Below are 15,928 nucleotides of genomic sequence, written 5' to 3'. Positions count from 1 at the left end.
GTCTCTCCTATTTCTGTCACTTCAACATGCCTAAAAAAATCTGGTTCAAATCACTGGCAATTTCCAAACTATAAAAGAAACGGTCTTGGGAAGAAGTGGTTAGAAACTGGCCTTAGCCTTGCCTGTGTTAAACACACACACTCTACTGACAGCCATGCCTGCATCTAAAAAGGCTTTTTAGAATAAGGACCAACATGGGTAAGACTGCAGAAACACCACACCACAGGGTCAAGGTCTGCAGAATTATTTAAGAAGGATATATCATGGTAATTCCTATAATCACAAAATATTTCTCACCTTTAAACACCATAATCTCTACTTATTCTAAGGAAATTATATAACAAAATAAAGCCATAATCTCTGAATGTATATATTTCGAAAAATGTACTAATTTAAACACAAGGTCTCCGTACAGTCCAGACGCCTTGGACTTAATATGTAGCCAAGATGACCTGATTCCACCTTTATTCCTGAATGCTAGGATTTCAGGTGTGTACCACCAAACCAGTTTCTACGCAAGGCTTCGTACCTGTGAGGAAAGCACTCTACTAACGGAGCTAAATTCCCAGTCCACTTTTCCCCCAATGGAATTTACCCAAAAGTGGAGCAAGAGCTAGGTGAATTATGCAACATACTCCTCAGGGGCATCAGAACTTTTAGAAATCACCGTCATAAATACAACAGGTTTATGAAAGTCAACCCAGCTCTCATTAGAACTGACTGCCTGTGTATGCGAGGATAGCAAGAGCCCTCGAATGCATGTGCCACTCAGCCAGCAGTCTTCCTGGGCTGAGGACTTTCTAGGTTCTGTCCATTTTATACAACTATAACATTTACTTAGCAACTTCACTTCTGAAAACCACTCCAGGCCCTCTAGCATATGTCAAAGAGTAGATTAAAAGAGAGCATCTTTTCATCAATGAGAAAGTCAAAACACATCCTCATAGGAAAACAATGGGTACTACAAAAACTCAAGTTGCTCTGTATATTTAAAAGAAATCAAAGCACATGGGGAATAACAGCAGTACCTCCAACTATCTACAACTGTCTGTAAAATCACAGAAACACATCTAAAAGGATTGCCACCAGTCTTGACTGTGAGCAATACTGTTTCAAGGAATGAGATCAAACAGTAGCAAAACTTTTTTTTTTTTTTTTTTGGTTCTTTTTTTTGGAGCTGGGGACCAAACCCAGGGGTAGCAAAACTTTTTAATCAATAAAAGTGTGTAGGTACTGTCTGAGCAATATGAGCACACACAGACTACACCTGAAAAAGACACATGAGGGCTGGCAAGAAGGTTCGGAGGGGAAAAGTCCTTACCAACATAAACTTTATTACCTAAGTTTGATCCCAGGGACCAGTATGGTGAAAAAGAGAACCAACTCCTACCAGTTATTCCCTGACTTCCACAGGCATGCTGTGGCATTTGTGCACACATGGGCACACACAAGTAAATAAAGGTGATTTAAAAAAAAAAAAAAAAAAAAAACATCTTAAGGGAACTTGAAGCAATACAGCTGTTACCACCCAGTTAGGACAGCATTTTGGTCTTATGGTGAACATGACTATGGAGAGAGTTGAGTAACAGGTGCAACATTTTCTGTCTTAAGACCTTGGTGTTGATGAGAGGTGTGATGGCATCCATTGTGGTAGAGATGAGTGTCACAAACTGCTGTGTGTTCTGTCGATGGGCTTCGCTGCAATACTGTGCCAACCAGTGGGAGTAGGCCTGGAGAGCTGCAAGTGACTGAGCGTGCCTGCAAGGAGGAAAGAAGCAGTGATCTGAGAGGGCCAGGTGAGCCTGGTGGCATGAGCTTGTCTCCACAGGGAAGAAAAGAACTCCATCCACTGTGCAGAGCATTTCAAGACCTGGGGTCAGCACAGAACCAATCAACTGCTCACACTGTCTCCATATGACCACCATTGCTGAGAACACACATGGCAGTTCCTAAATATCTACCAGATCTTAATCTTTCTATGACACATAATTTATCTAAGATGACAAATATAAGGGAAAATGTGCTAAATATAAAACTGTAAAAGTTTACTCTGGTCTAGATAAGTAATGGTATTACACAGCTTTGACAGAAGATTCCAAAGCTCAACTTTCCCTCTAAGTATCTGTCTACCTGGGGCACCCAGGTGGCTGGCTTCTGCAAAGGCAGCACTGGGTCACACATGTATAAAATACACACTTAAATTCTGCAATGAAACCAAGCATGGTGGTACATACTTGTGATCCCTGCACTCCAGAGGCTGAGGTAAGAACACTCCAGGTTCCAAATCAGCCCGAACTACTTGTTTAGTTCGCCTGTTTAAAAAAACACCGAAAATAGCCAAACAAACAAACGAAACCCCCAAAACATGCCAGGTACATCTTTAATCTTAGTTCTTAGAGGCAGAAGCAAGCAGATATCTGCATTTAAGGCCAGCGTGGTCTACATTGCCTATTCCAGGTCAGTTAGAGAAAAAAGCAGAAAAAGACCCAGAACATATAAAATTCCGAAAGCTCACAACTCATCAAAGATGATTTAAAACACAGATCTTACAGAGGCAAGGCAGAAGTTCAGTCCAAAACACTAGCTAACAGTCTTCTTTTCTACTAAGCAACCTGAGCTGTTCTGATAAGATCTAAATATAGAGTTCCCCATTATATGGGCACCATGAAGACCCCCTTTTTCAGTCACCATTACACTGTCAATGCAGACTAATGATTCTTCCCCCCCCCCCAAAAAAAAAGGATGACCATATGGACTATTTTTACTCAAAACAGTATAATCACTGTCATTTTTTTTTTTTAAATTTCTGACCAAGTATAACCAGGAAATTCAAGCCAGCTCCTATGTGTTCTTGCATATTCTAGACACATTCAGGAACCACTTCCTTATTTAGTGTCTCTACAACATTCTCCAGGAGTATCCTGCCCCAAAACTTAGTGCATTCCCCACAGGAGTTCTGTTCCTTTAGTGGAGATATCACCATGATAAAGAGCAAGGCCTGGCTCGGTACGAGGGGCAGCTCATGCGCCACAGTTTCTGGAGCCTGCTCATGACAGAGCTAGGATGGAGACAGAGATCACTTCGAAACAGCATCAACAACTAGCCAAGTGCCCACTGACATGACGTAAGACAAAAGGCATCACAGGACGCAGCCATCTTTCTGCAAATGCTTAGCCTAAGGCTAAAACTAAGTAAGTCTGGACTGTAGGACATTCTTTAAACAGTAAGCTTAAGGCCTGGAGTTCCATGGTATCTGTCTGCCTCTTTCTTTCTTTCTGACACACACCTCTACTTTCTCGCAAATCATATATAACTAGGGACTACTCTAGATTATAGGAGACAGACTTAATGTTGGATTATGATCAAACCCTCAGCTATGTGTGTGTGAATTATACAGTAGCTTGCAGCTTTTTATATTTTCGGTTGTGAGTCTAGCCTTTAGCAGCTGAGCCATCTCTCCAGCCCAGCTTGCAGCATTTAAGGGGTTACAATGGTAATGTAGTTCTATAAAGCAGCCCTGCTCCTCCCAAGAGATACCTGAAAGGTTTATGAGTGAAGCAACACTCTATCTGTAATGTGTCAACTTGCTCAAGAAAAACAAAAAGGACCTAAGAATGCAAACATACAGAAATTCCCAGAACCAAAGGCAAACATGGCAAATCAATTCATAACTCCAGGCTAATGAAGGTACTGTATTCTATTCTACAGTTTTGTTTGTTTTCCCTTCTTAAACTACGTTCTACAGATTTTCAAAAATCTGTAGCTTTTTGTTAAGAAAGAAACGAAGTAGCACAAAGCAGGAAAATATAGAAATTCTTAACAGGCAGCTGGTTTCTTTTTCATATTTGGAATCCAAAGACCATTTTCTACCTTTTACTTATGGTCTAAGAATCAAAACTAAGGCCAGTAAGGCCAGTGACTAGAATCTAAGCATTTCAATCTACATAGTGCATACACCAGAGAGCTCTACGAGGAGGAGGCGGCAGGCGGGACCTCCAGTCTCCTGTAACCCTGCCTGTGCAGGCTGTCCTGGCCAACAGCCAACTGGCAACTTGCTTAGGAGCTGCCAAACCGATTTCTCTAGTTCTCAAAGAAGAAAGTAACATTTTTAAATATAAAACTATAATAAATAAGTCTCTTTCCTCTGTTTAATTTGCAGCTGAAAAGAATAGCATTTTTTTTTCTTTCCTTCTATTTCCTTTTTTTTTTTCATTTTGCATTTTTTTTTTCTGTTTTTGGTTGGTTGTGGTTTTTTTTTTTTTTCAAGATAGGGTTTTTCTAAGAATCCCTGACTGTCCTGGAACTCACTCTGTAGATTAGGCTGGCCTTGAACTCACAGAGATTCTCCTGCTTCTGCCTTATGAGTGCTGGTATTAAAGGTGTACAACACCACTGTCCAGCCACACTTTTTTTATTATTAGAACTGAAGTTTTTAACATTTAGGCCTTGAGACCACACACTCTCAGCTAGTGCTAGTCAGTTGGCCACAGCTGCTATGCAAACGAAGGCCCACGGCTGTGTTCCCATGAAGCAAGCTCAAAGTGCACAGGCTCACTATTCTCTGCTCAACTTCTGCCCTCAGCCCCAGCAGATTCAGCTAAAGGCTCTGCACCTCCAAACTGAAGCACAGCTGGCTCACCTGTCTGTCAAATGCAAAACCTGAGTTGACAGTCAAGTTTCCCAGAGGGGAGTTTCAAAAGGCATGAGTTTCCTCTGACTTACTCTTTACACAAAGGGTACCCTGAAGTAGCTGGTGCTAAGCATCATGTTTCTACTGTCCCAGCCCACTGTACACCTTTTTCTTTTCAGTCTCTATGGAGAGTCTGTTGTTTCTGCTTACTCACTGGAACACCTCTTCTACTCCATTAACTATTGCCTCAGCCAGATAGGGAAAAAGGTCTTAACTGTTGCAGCTTGGTCCTCTTCTCTGTACTTTTAAGATGGGTGTGTGTGTGTGTGTGTGTGTGTGTGTGTGTGTGTGTGTGTGTTTGTGTGTGTGTGGTCATGGTTTATCAGTCCCTGCTGTAGACCTGAGCAGCCTTCTGGGCAGTCTAACAGGGATAAGGTTTCATTTCCAGTCTCCTGATGCTAACCCTTCCAGGTCACTCTTCCATGCACTTCCCCAGTATACATACTCTATATGAGTATCTTGAGTCAAGTGTCAAAGTAACCTGAGATTCTAATTCAATACACAAACATCTGGGCTCTGGGCCATCCTATCAAACTTAAAATCTGAAGGAAAATGTTGAATTCTGGTTTGGACAAATTGCTGGTATACAGTTCCCATGGTTCTTTCAACCTTCCCTCAAATAAAGACATCTTGAAAACATTTGATCTTTGCCCTCAGTTACTGAAATAGCTTCAGAATGGTCAAAGACTTTTTTTTTTTTTGTTACTTTTAACAACCCTTCCCAACACACCTGAGCATATGTTAAGCAAGGCAATTTCTAGAAAGTCCCTAGATTGCTAGGGGATAAGGCCAAACTGCCAGGGAACCAGCAATGTGCTTGGTGGGTTAGGATTTTAGCAACATTTAGCCTCTGGAGAGGGTAAAAGGACTAAAGGATTCCCGGATGACTTAGCCCATCAGTCATGCTTCCATACTAACCCGAAGGGGACTATGTGAGCTCTCAATCACAGAACACTTGCAGGCTCTTGGAGGGAGTCTGCCCAGCAAAGACAGGGAGGCCCTAGAGAACTCCTCATGAATCTTGCTCTACTCATCTCTTCTAATAAACCTAGATGTGTCTTGCCAAGTTCTGAGACTCACTACAGCAAATGAACACAATCTGTAGAGGGAAGACATGGGCATCCCAACTTCCAGCCAGCAGCATAAAAAGCACAGCTGGAGCAGCAGCTGGCAGTGAAACGCAGATGCAGAAGTGCTATCGTGGGGACTAAATCCTCAACATGAGGCCACCAAGTAGTATGAGACTGGAGTTAATTAGAGGATGCTCAGTTTATAGCGCATATATCCCCTACCCCTTGTTGGATGCATCGGAGTGTGAAATGGGTTTTTCTACTATCTACCAACTCTATCAGTGGATGTGAGCAACGTGCAGGGTGAGAGACACAGGGTTCAGGTGTTTCTACGCCGTTCCCAAGTACCTTTCAGTGCTCACCAATTCTTAACTTCATAGCTCTTCCCTACTGTTTCCTGCAGTGCCTGCCCTGTAGAGCCTCACCCCTGCTCTCTTTAGTTCAAGCAATTATACTAATCCCGCAATACTCAACAATCTGTCTTTCTAGGGTCAAATGAAGAATTTCCCCCTCTATGTGTGGCAGCCACTACTGTTGGGTGACTGCAGTTCATCTGGAGATAGGATCAATGTCCCCCTTGAGAAGGTGCAGTCACAACACTTTACTTACACATCAATGAGGTCAGGTTTCAACACTGATGGCACGGCTGTTTCAATGTTGTACAGTTTTATCTGAGATCCATAAAGAGTAACTTTGACCAACCTGTTGACAAAGGAGTAGGTGAGAAAGGACATAAACATGAGAGAGCCCCCCCAAAAAAAAAAAAAAAACCCAGCATGGACAAGCTGTCAAAACCCGACTGCTAACTTTGAGACAGAAAAAAAAAAATCTGATCTCAATTCTTTCCAAGAAAATAGATAGAGCTGTAAAGTAAGGCTATATATAAAACCATTTTCTAAAGCACCACAGCATTTATATTATCAAAAAGCCTAAAAACAACATCTGGTGGGATGGCTCAGTGAGTAAAGGCACCTGCCACCAAGCCCATTCACCTGGAACCCACATAGTAGGATAGAACCTACTTCCACAAGTTGTCCTTTGACCTATACACACACACACACACACACACACACACACACACACACACACACACTCTCTCTCTCTCTCTCTCTCTCACACACACACACACACACACACACACACACACTGACGCACACACACACTGTGGCACACTCACATGTGCACCATAACAGAGTAAAGGCTGAAAACTTTTTCACCAGAAGAACACGCTGGCACAGCTTACTCTAGAGGTGGGGTAGAGGAGGTAGGTAGACTGCGGCTTCCTCTCTACTTTTCTACATCCCTAGATTGGATACTATGAATATCTAATGCCATGTGCATGTATGTATACACTTTTCTTTTTTTGCAGTGTATTACTACGTAGCTCAGACTGGTCCTCTGATCCTCTTACCTCAGCCTCTCAAGTGCTAAGATTATACATATGATCTCTGCCCAGATATATATACTATTTTATAAAGAAAAAATATTTTGAGAAAGCAAGCCTGCTCTTTTGACAATTTATCTAAAGATCTGCATGAGAAACAAACTCATTTCAACGTTTACAATAGATCAATATATAATAAGGGGTAAAATGTCTGCTGTAGAATCTAGAATCTAAGTGGTTGGTTCATATCCATCCATCCTGTCTCCCTTCTTCTCATATTATTCTGTCAACTTCTCTGAAGATTAGAAATTATTGATGATAAATTGATGATAGCACACTGTAACAAACAGATGGAGGGAACAGATCTTTCTAGAATAAACTGAGATGTTGACAGTTTAACAGTCAAGTGTGCAGGTTATTCAAGGACCACTGTGTATGCCGAGCACCAAGCACAGCAGAGAGCTCCTTTAGGACACAGGAAGGCCCTCTGTGCTCTGTCCTTCCTGAGCTGAGTGAGCAGAGTAGCACTGCAGAAATTCTGGCCAACTCCACACAACCCTGCAAGCATACCTCTCAACTGAGGAGGTCACTACAGGGGCAGCTGCTTGATCCCAGGCCAAGGGATGTTGGGGGTCTGGAAATCACCATCTTGAAAGAGCTTAGTACTGAAAAAAGGAAACCTGTGCTCTAGAAAATGTTCCTCTCAGATGTATGGAATGCACAACTTTATTCCACAAGGAAACCATATATGGGCTGAGGGTTGGAGAACAGTGTGAAGGGCACTTCCACAGAGTCAAGAAAGCAAGAGTAAAGAGCCAAGTCATTAACTGAAAGTCTTAAGACGAAGTTCTGCTGCAACGGGAACGACAGCAACTATCAGTGAGCGACATAGCACTATGCACAGCAAGTGTTAAAACCACAGTTGTGGGGGCTGGGGATTTAGCTCAGTGGTAGAGCGCTTACCTAGAAAGCGCAAGGCCCTGGTTGGTCCCCAACTCCGAAAAAAAAAAAAAAAAAAAAAAAAAAAAAACCACAGTTGTGTATGTGTGCCATACCAGCACAGAGGCCATAGATGGTTTTTAATTATTCTGTTCTAGCTTTGCTCACCTTACTCTCTTGATACACCTATCTAGGCTGATGGGCAGCAAGTCTCAGCCATCCTCCTCTCTTTGCCACCTACAGTATGCTAAGCTATCTTTCCTAGTCTTCTGGTATTTAGCTCCTTAAATTGTTTGTACATTAAGCATATAATTTACTATATGTTCAGCAACTGTAATATCAGGTTTTATGTGACCTAGAAGAAAACACTGGTAATCATACTGGCTAGTCAGATCGTGAGACTATAGGAAAGCCTTCTCTTATATACTAGTCTTTTGGGTGGGGAGTGGGAGGGTGGGGGTGGGGTTTCAAGACAAGAGTCTCTCTATGTAACCCTGACTGTCCTAGAACTCACTCTGTAGACCAGGCTGGCCTCAAACTCAGAGATCCACCTGCCTCTGCCTCCCAAGTGCTGGGATTAAAGGCACTGATCACCACCGACCAACTGCACACACTAGTCTTAATGCAGACAAACTAGCAGGTGCGTCTAAGTGCTGAGGTTGCACCCCTAAGCTGTGTAGACAGGTACACACAGCCTTACGATGGCTCAGGCTCTCTGACGTCATCTCACCAGCGTTTGGTAGCAGACTGACATACAGATCTAAATTGCTTCCTGGGCCACATTCAAATACTGGTTATCTAATTCAGACAGGAAGATGTATTCTATCCTTGCTGAATCATTAGTGGAAATGGCACTAATTAGTGGAAAATAGCACAGGACAGAGAAGAAAATTACACTCTGGAATTCAAAATTCTGTAGTTTGGAAAAAGCCTAGAATTTGAACTCTTAAAATCTTAAGTTTCTTCTCATTAACATATGAACCAAACACAGTATCCACTACCACATCAATTCAGAAGCAAAACGGAAAGACGCACCTCTCAAAGTGTAAAATGAAACAAGATCAGACCACTGGGAACTTTCTGACTACCACAGACTACTACTGCTATCTTAACGTGGGTGTTAAGGGATTTAAAACTCTCAGTTATCTTCAGTTTTAAGCTAAAATGTACATTTAAAAAAAATTGGTATGAGTGGGTTGTGGAAGCAGAGACGTGGATCTCTATGAATTAGAGGCCAGCCTGGTGGTCTACATAGTAAGTTCCAGGTTAGCCAGATTACATAACAGGACCCTGTCTCACATAAACAAAGTAAGAAATTTGGAATGCAAGTTAGCTCAGCTCTTGGGGTTGCTTCCCTGTGTTGAGACCACTCCATGAATTAAAGCATCAGGCTCTAGGCTTCAAGCTGTGCATGTGCCTACACAGCTGCGAATCCAGTATCACCTGTCTACAGCTCCCAACACTTCTATCCGTCCTTCAGGGTCCAAAATCTTTAGAGGGAGGACTGGGCAGGCAATGAGATATCTCCCAGCAAACAGCTGCATTTCTCCCTGGAACCCAAACTCCAGCTGGGACTACAGCCTGCACAACTTTCCCAGGAGCTTGATGGAACTGAACAACCCTGAAAAACCTAGAGCGCTAACACCAGCTGCGTGCATGGAGAGGAAAGCTGTTGTCTAGTGAAATCTGCCCCCTTCCCCTCCCTCCCTCTCGTGCATAAATGTGTACATGTATAAGTTCATGGACATGTTATATGTCAGTGTAGAGGACAAAAGGACAACCTTGTGTGTTGTTCCTCGGGGGCTTTCCTTTCCTTTTTTTTTCCTTTGTCAGTGAGAAGCTCACTGAGTAGGAGATGGTGTCTCGGATCAGACTGTGTCCTTCCCCAGAGCTGGGATTACAAGTGCACATCACTATGCCTGGATTTTTTTGATTTGTTTTTAACTGTTCTTTTGCTGGTTTGTTTGCTTTATGCTCTTTGATGTTAGGTCTGAAGATCAAACTCAGGTCCCTCTTGCAAAGTATTGTCCCAGCCCCAGTAGGGCTTTCTTGATGGACCTTGACTGTGCCTAGAGTTTCTGAGTCCAAAATCATCTTTACGGCAACACACAAGGTTGTCAATGAAGTAACAGCTTGGCTTGTGTTTACTGCTTGTTCTGTGTCCTACACCAAATGAAGTGCCTTATTTAATTCTCATAGTAAAACTACAAGAAACTTTTTCCCACTGTTTTGCAGCTGAGGGACTTTAAAAGCTCAGTACAGCAAATGGTAGTCTGCTCCATATTAACCTGTACATGACTGAAAGGACAAAGGACACTTGATGGGGCTGCATGCTGCCCTCCCATAAAAAGGAGAGTTGAGCTCTGAAGGAAGGGGGCATGGCACAGCCAACTTACCTCTCCACAACTGTGAGAGCATCACTGAACCTTGCAGCAAACACATCCCCAGTGAAGTATTCAGCTAATCGGCCCACAGCCTGCAGCAGGGAACTCAAGTCTCGCAGGGAGCAGTGCAAACGCCGGCAGTCATTCTCCGCTGTGATGTTCAGCCTGTGTCCTAGAACACACTATCTCTCAGTTTCCCAGAGAACAAGCTCTAGTAATGAACAACCATTCCAAAACAAGTCAAATGGGGTAAGCTGATGCTCCAACAGTAAAAATCTTCAGTTGCTTCCCAGCACAGCCTCCACCTACAACTTTAAGTTGCTCCAGGGACCCAGGGCACAGACAGACAGCCTGCCTACACTGATGATTCCTTTTGATACTAGTACAGTTATGGCATTACCAACCTAAGAAAAAGGACATGCAAATGGGTGAGTCCAGTAACTGAGAGCCAGCACAGTCCTACTGCTGGACTCTGAGCTCAGTCACTCCAGCTCTGCTACCCCTGCACATGGCTGTCTCAGAATGAACTCTCCCAAGCTGAAAGAAGAGCCACCCTGCTAAAAATGAATGGGGGTGTGCTATGCATTCTATTCCAGGTTTTAGGTCAGCACAACAGGGAAAAAAGGACACAGGACTCAGCACAGGACTCAGGTACAGTAGACAGCCCCTGCTACTTTCCCTCTGTGAGCACCATCAACCCTTCCCAGCTTGTCTCTTCAACCTTAAAATGAGAAAGATGCTAGCACCTAATGCATATAGGACCAACTACATCAAAACCCTCCAACCTATAGGGCATCATTTAATTTTGTATTTATTATGGATCACAAAGAACTAGAAATTTTCTAAGGCCTGAAACTTTCTTATCTTTCAATAAACATCCAAACCTAGTAAGTGTGATGCTAAGATGACAAAATATCCTCAATTTTGTCACTCTTTATTTCTTCACAAATACTCAAAAGCCAGAAGGCAGTGAGGATTCTCAGTGTGGAGAAGGATTAGAGTGTGACAACGACAAACTGGGACGCATTAGTGAAGACCTAGCCTTGGGCTCCTGAAAACTCACTCCCCCTAGCCCTTTTCAAATCTGCCTCCCATAGCCACGTCAGGCTTTCATCATCTACCACCAAACCTCCTCCCCTGGTGTTTGCTCTACCAGCATCTGTTGTCTCCTTATTGACTATAAAACCCTTTGTGTGGGGCTATGCCCAACAGCCAACATGGCCACTAGTCCATTCTGCCCCGTGTTTGCACCTTTTCCTACATTCAGGCTGCCTAAGAACAACTTCATTCCCTGCTACTGAGGACCCTCACAGCGCCATCACGTGCCTTCAAGCATGCCTGGGTCTGTCTAACCACATACATTGCACCTTGAATAAAAAACAGCCTATACCATATTTTATTCAAGTCTATGTATTTGACTACTTCGCACTGAATAAAACTAATTCTGTCTAGTTCAATCTAATATATGTTCAATCAAAGGTTCACAGCAATCAAAACTGCAGATGAAACTTTCCTGAGCTATCTGTAAGGTAGACAAACACAGAAGCAGGACATATCCCAAGTTCAATTCTCTAGCCCTGTTCCATTCCTCTAGGAAACCCTATCTCCCCCACCACATAGCACACATAGCACTCGGGGAAGGACTACTATGTATAGTGACGCATTCTTTTCTTATTTGACCAAGGTTTGGTCATTGGCAATCTTCTCCCTGTCACTCCACAACCATCTGCAAGCCCATCTCTTTACTGATCCCTCACAGGAGCACATCCAGTAGCACAGAACAGGATGTCTGTGAGGTACAGCCTTTAGATGGATATCCCATTGCATACAGGATCAGAGGCTTTTTTAAAATGTCCTCTCCCCAATAAACCAAGCTATCAGGAAGCAGTCTAAAGAGCAGCTTCCTTGTCCAAGAGGTGAAGGGGTAGAGGTATAAATATGAGCATTTAAGGTATTCCACTGAGAGAATATATGAATCAAAAATCAACCCTCATATAGCAAAGAACATAAATGTCAAGCTTTTCTATCCTGTAATAATACAATCCCTTGGGCAAGAAAGCTCATGTGTGACCGAAACTTAAAGACTTACTGAGAGCTCAAGGAGAATCTCAACGAGGAACAGCAAAAGCCAAATACAAAGACAGGGATGAGGAGAACAGTCGTCACGGAAAGGGGCTCATTCCTTACACAGGACAAACTGATGATAAGAACAAAGGTTGACCTGCCAGGGGTAAGAGGCACATAGCAGCGGATACAGGCACGCGTTTGCCTTGCTTTGTTAGCAGGGGAGCATTGAAAAGAAGTTCAGTCACAGCAGATACGCTAACAAGTGTGTCTAATTTGAGTGTGTATTGGTGAGGGAGAGGAGCACCCCGAGCTTCACAGCAACTCAATCATAATCACTCACATGCCATAAACAGTCAGACTCAAACGAAGGGCAAACTGCACCTCACTCCCCATCACCTGAGACTAAAGGACTGAAGACTACAAAGGGGTAAACCACAAATGAAAGGAAGGAGCTGCAACCCACCAGGGAAGAAGACCGACCAGCACAGCAGGGGGTATTTCAGGGAGCAAACCCACCAGGGAACCAAAGAACAAACTGTTCACCATTTTCAATTTTTCAAAAACCTTTGCATTGGAAATGTGGGCTTTCAACACTATGGTGTGGAAGGATGCTTCATCATGGAGAAGAAAACTCATTTTAAAGCAAGAAATAATGATTTCTCTAGCTTGAGGTTTACACTAGAGTATGAACTACAACAATGACCTAGACGTTCTCTCTGAAACTAGCAGGAGATGGGCTTCAGGGAGGTCTGGGAGACATAAGATTGTTGTTCAGTGAAGGAAGCTGAATGTCAGAGATCTCAGAAAAGGATTAAAAACCCTTTACCCAGACATTTACCCAGAGACAAAAATCAATGACAGCCAGGCATGGTGAAGGCACTCAGGAGGCAGAGTCAAGTAGTCTCTGTGAGTTCTAGGGCAGCTTGGTCTACACAGCAAGTTTGTGGCCTGCAAAGTGATAAACCACTACCACCAAAAAAGAGTCAATTACAGCATGGAATTGACCTCATTGTCAATAGTGAAAGATGGGATATACTTTTTTAAAAATTAGATCAAGGATAACATTCTTAAAAGTACAATTCTAATTGCAATGTTTCTCCGGGAGAGAAAATACCCTAAAACACCCAGCATTTCCGTATCAAATGACCTTTATTAGTGCAAACACTCGGGTTCATTATGCAAATGCCTTCTCAAAGTTTATATAAGCTGTTCTTATCCAGGCTACAAAGCCAGAGCCTGTACCTGAGGTGTGCCAAGTCCTATTGCCATCCTAGGGCACATGAATGACTAATAATCATGAAAACAAGCTGTCACAGGCTACCAAGAAGGGCAGCCTCACAAAGAGACCCCATGAAGGTCCTACCAAGAATGACTAGTTCACCCAGGAGCAAGCTGTCCTCTGAGGGAGGAAGCTCAGTCTCAGGCCTGACAAGAAGCCACAGGTGAGGTCAGCCCATACAGAACTGCTCAAGAGCAGTATGCAGTGGGATAAAAGGGACAGGGTGGGTGGGCGAAGCATAGACTGAGGTTGCTGCTATTTTCACCTGGCAAAATGAATGTCAGTTTATGGCATCTTTCCATTGCTCCTCATTATACCTACCCTGCTATTAGCAAAAACCAGCTATGTGGCCCTGGGTAAACTGACATCTCTGAAGAGCACTGTCCTCTTCTGTAAAGTACAGATAAGTAGCAAGAATACTTCTATCTCACAGTAGAGGAAAAAATGGAACAACAGAGTAAACAACATAACCTGTTGTAATGGGTATTCTACAAAAAGGCTGTAATTATTATCAGCAGAGTAACAAACGTTAACTGCCACTCCAACCTGGGACACCAGAAGTCTTTGCATCCAGCTGTGGGCAGACTCCTGCAGGCCGCTCACAGCAGGAGAGCTCCGGAATGACTGGAGCTGGTGCTCTGGCTGCCTCATTCCACAAGCCAGAGGTAGACATTACCTTAGTGAAAGCCCACAGCCATTTTCTTTCCAGCACACTTGCTGTTTTAAGGTATGTAAGAAAACACTTCAGAGCTTTTAGGTTTTGCCCTGATTAGCTTCCCCCACAGCTTCTTTGTAGCAACAATTTTTAAAACTTCTGTCTAGGAGTTGAAGAGATGTAAAGCTGTACAAAGCAAACCACATTATCACAGCAGAGGTGACAATAATTAAGTCTTAGTCCAATATTTTAATGCTAAGCTAAATTTGAAAGTAAAGACCAATTTACCTGACCCCGAAGTAACTACGAATTGCTGTAATCCCAAATAAACTTCTAAATTGTCCTGAAGAACTGGGAACTGAAAACAAAGAAACAAAGTTTAAAACAAAAATCATAAATACAAATTGTGATACTATTTTTAACACTAAAGCATTAAGTGCCTATGGGGAGACAGCATCCCTTTACAGGTACTAAGTACAGTACCCTCCTCAATTCTTACAGATAAACCTGCTAGTACCAGAATAAAGAAATCCATGTCAGTTTGATTGCTTTAAAAGTGATAGCAAATGATTCTGGGGCGTGACCACTATAGTCCTAGAGAGGGGCCTCAACAAGACTTGCAACTTAAAGAGCTGGATCATCCCTCAAGTCTGAGAGGGTCCCTTACCTTCCCCCCCCCCAAAAAAAAATCACATCGGTCTTATTAATGGTCATGGCAAAGACCCAGTTATTTAGGTATATTTCCCTTGCTCATTTAGAAGACAGGACTTCATAGTACTCCCTTTCTTTCTTAGGCTTCTACACTCACAATTAAGGTAAGTCAAGACTTACAGCTAGCATAGTAAACTGATACTTCCTGTCAGAGGATGCCAACTAGTGGCTTGTAGTTGTTATATGCAGAGCTGACCTCAGTAACTCATCTTGCCTTTAAGGAGGAGATGAAATCCAGCATATAAACACAGGCAGAGAGATTTAGCAATCTGTCCATGGTGAGAACAACACAGGCTAGTCTTTTATCAATGCAATTTCTGCAAGTAACACTGCTATTGGCCTGGTTGCCTCCCAGCTACTAATGAAAAACATTAAGACATTTCTAAAATTCATACTAAGACTAAACAGTACTTCAAGAACCTGGTTTAAAATAGTTTACGAAAATGTTAATAGTAAATTTGAAAGTTGGTTTATAGCAATTAATCTCTGAAATAAACAAGGACGAGGGAAATGGCTCAGTAGGTAGACTGCCTGTCGCACAAACAAGGGGACATGAGAGCGACCTCCAGAATTCACATTAAATATATAAAGCTGTGCATGGTGGCACAGTTCTCGTACTCGCAGCACTAGGGAGCCGAAGAAAAGAGCGTCTCTGTGGCTTGCAGTCAGCATAGCTTACTTGGTGAGTTATACAGGCCACTAAGAGGTACTGTCTTTAAAACGCACATGCGTACACACGCACATATGCA

At 42.9% G+C, this 15,928-nt stretch overlaps 1 protein-coding gene across 2 annotated transcripts in view; it reads right to left on the bottom strand.

Moving 5' to 3' along the window:
- Nucleotides 1-15,928, bottom strand: part of Xpo6 (exportin 6) — a 90,807-nt gene that overhangs the window by 11,925 nt on the left and 62,954 nt on the right. For both annotated transcript variants that reach the window (XM_032892682.1, XM_032892684.1), the window contains exons 12-15: nt 14,757-14,826; nt 10,480-10,639; nt 6,370-6,462; nt 1,614-1,758 (exon numbers count right to left, since the gene is read on the bottom strand). In XM_032892682.1, the coding sequence (XP_032748573.1) occupies nt 1,614-1,758; nt 6,370-6,462; nt 10,480-10,639; nt 14,757-14,826 (468 nt within the window). The remainder of the gene's footprint in view (nt 1-1,613; nt 1,759-6,369; nt 6,463-10,479; nt 10,640-14,756; nt 14,827-15,928) is intronic.

This window comes from Rattus rattus, chromosome 2 (genome assembly GCF_011064425.1).
Source record: "Rattus rattus isolate New Zealand chromosome 2, Rrattus_CSIRO_v1, whole genome shotgun sequence".
Classification (NCBI taxonomy): Eukaryota; Metazoa; Chordata; class Mammalia; order Rodentia; family Muridae; genus Rattus; species Rattus rattus.
This window is presented reverse-complemented; position numbering and strand designations above follow the sequence as displayed.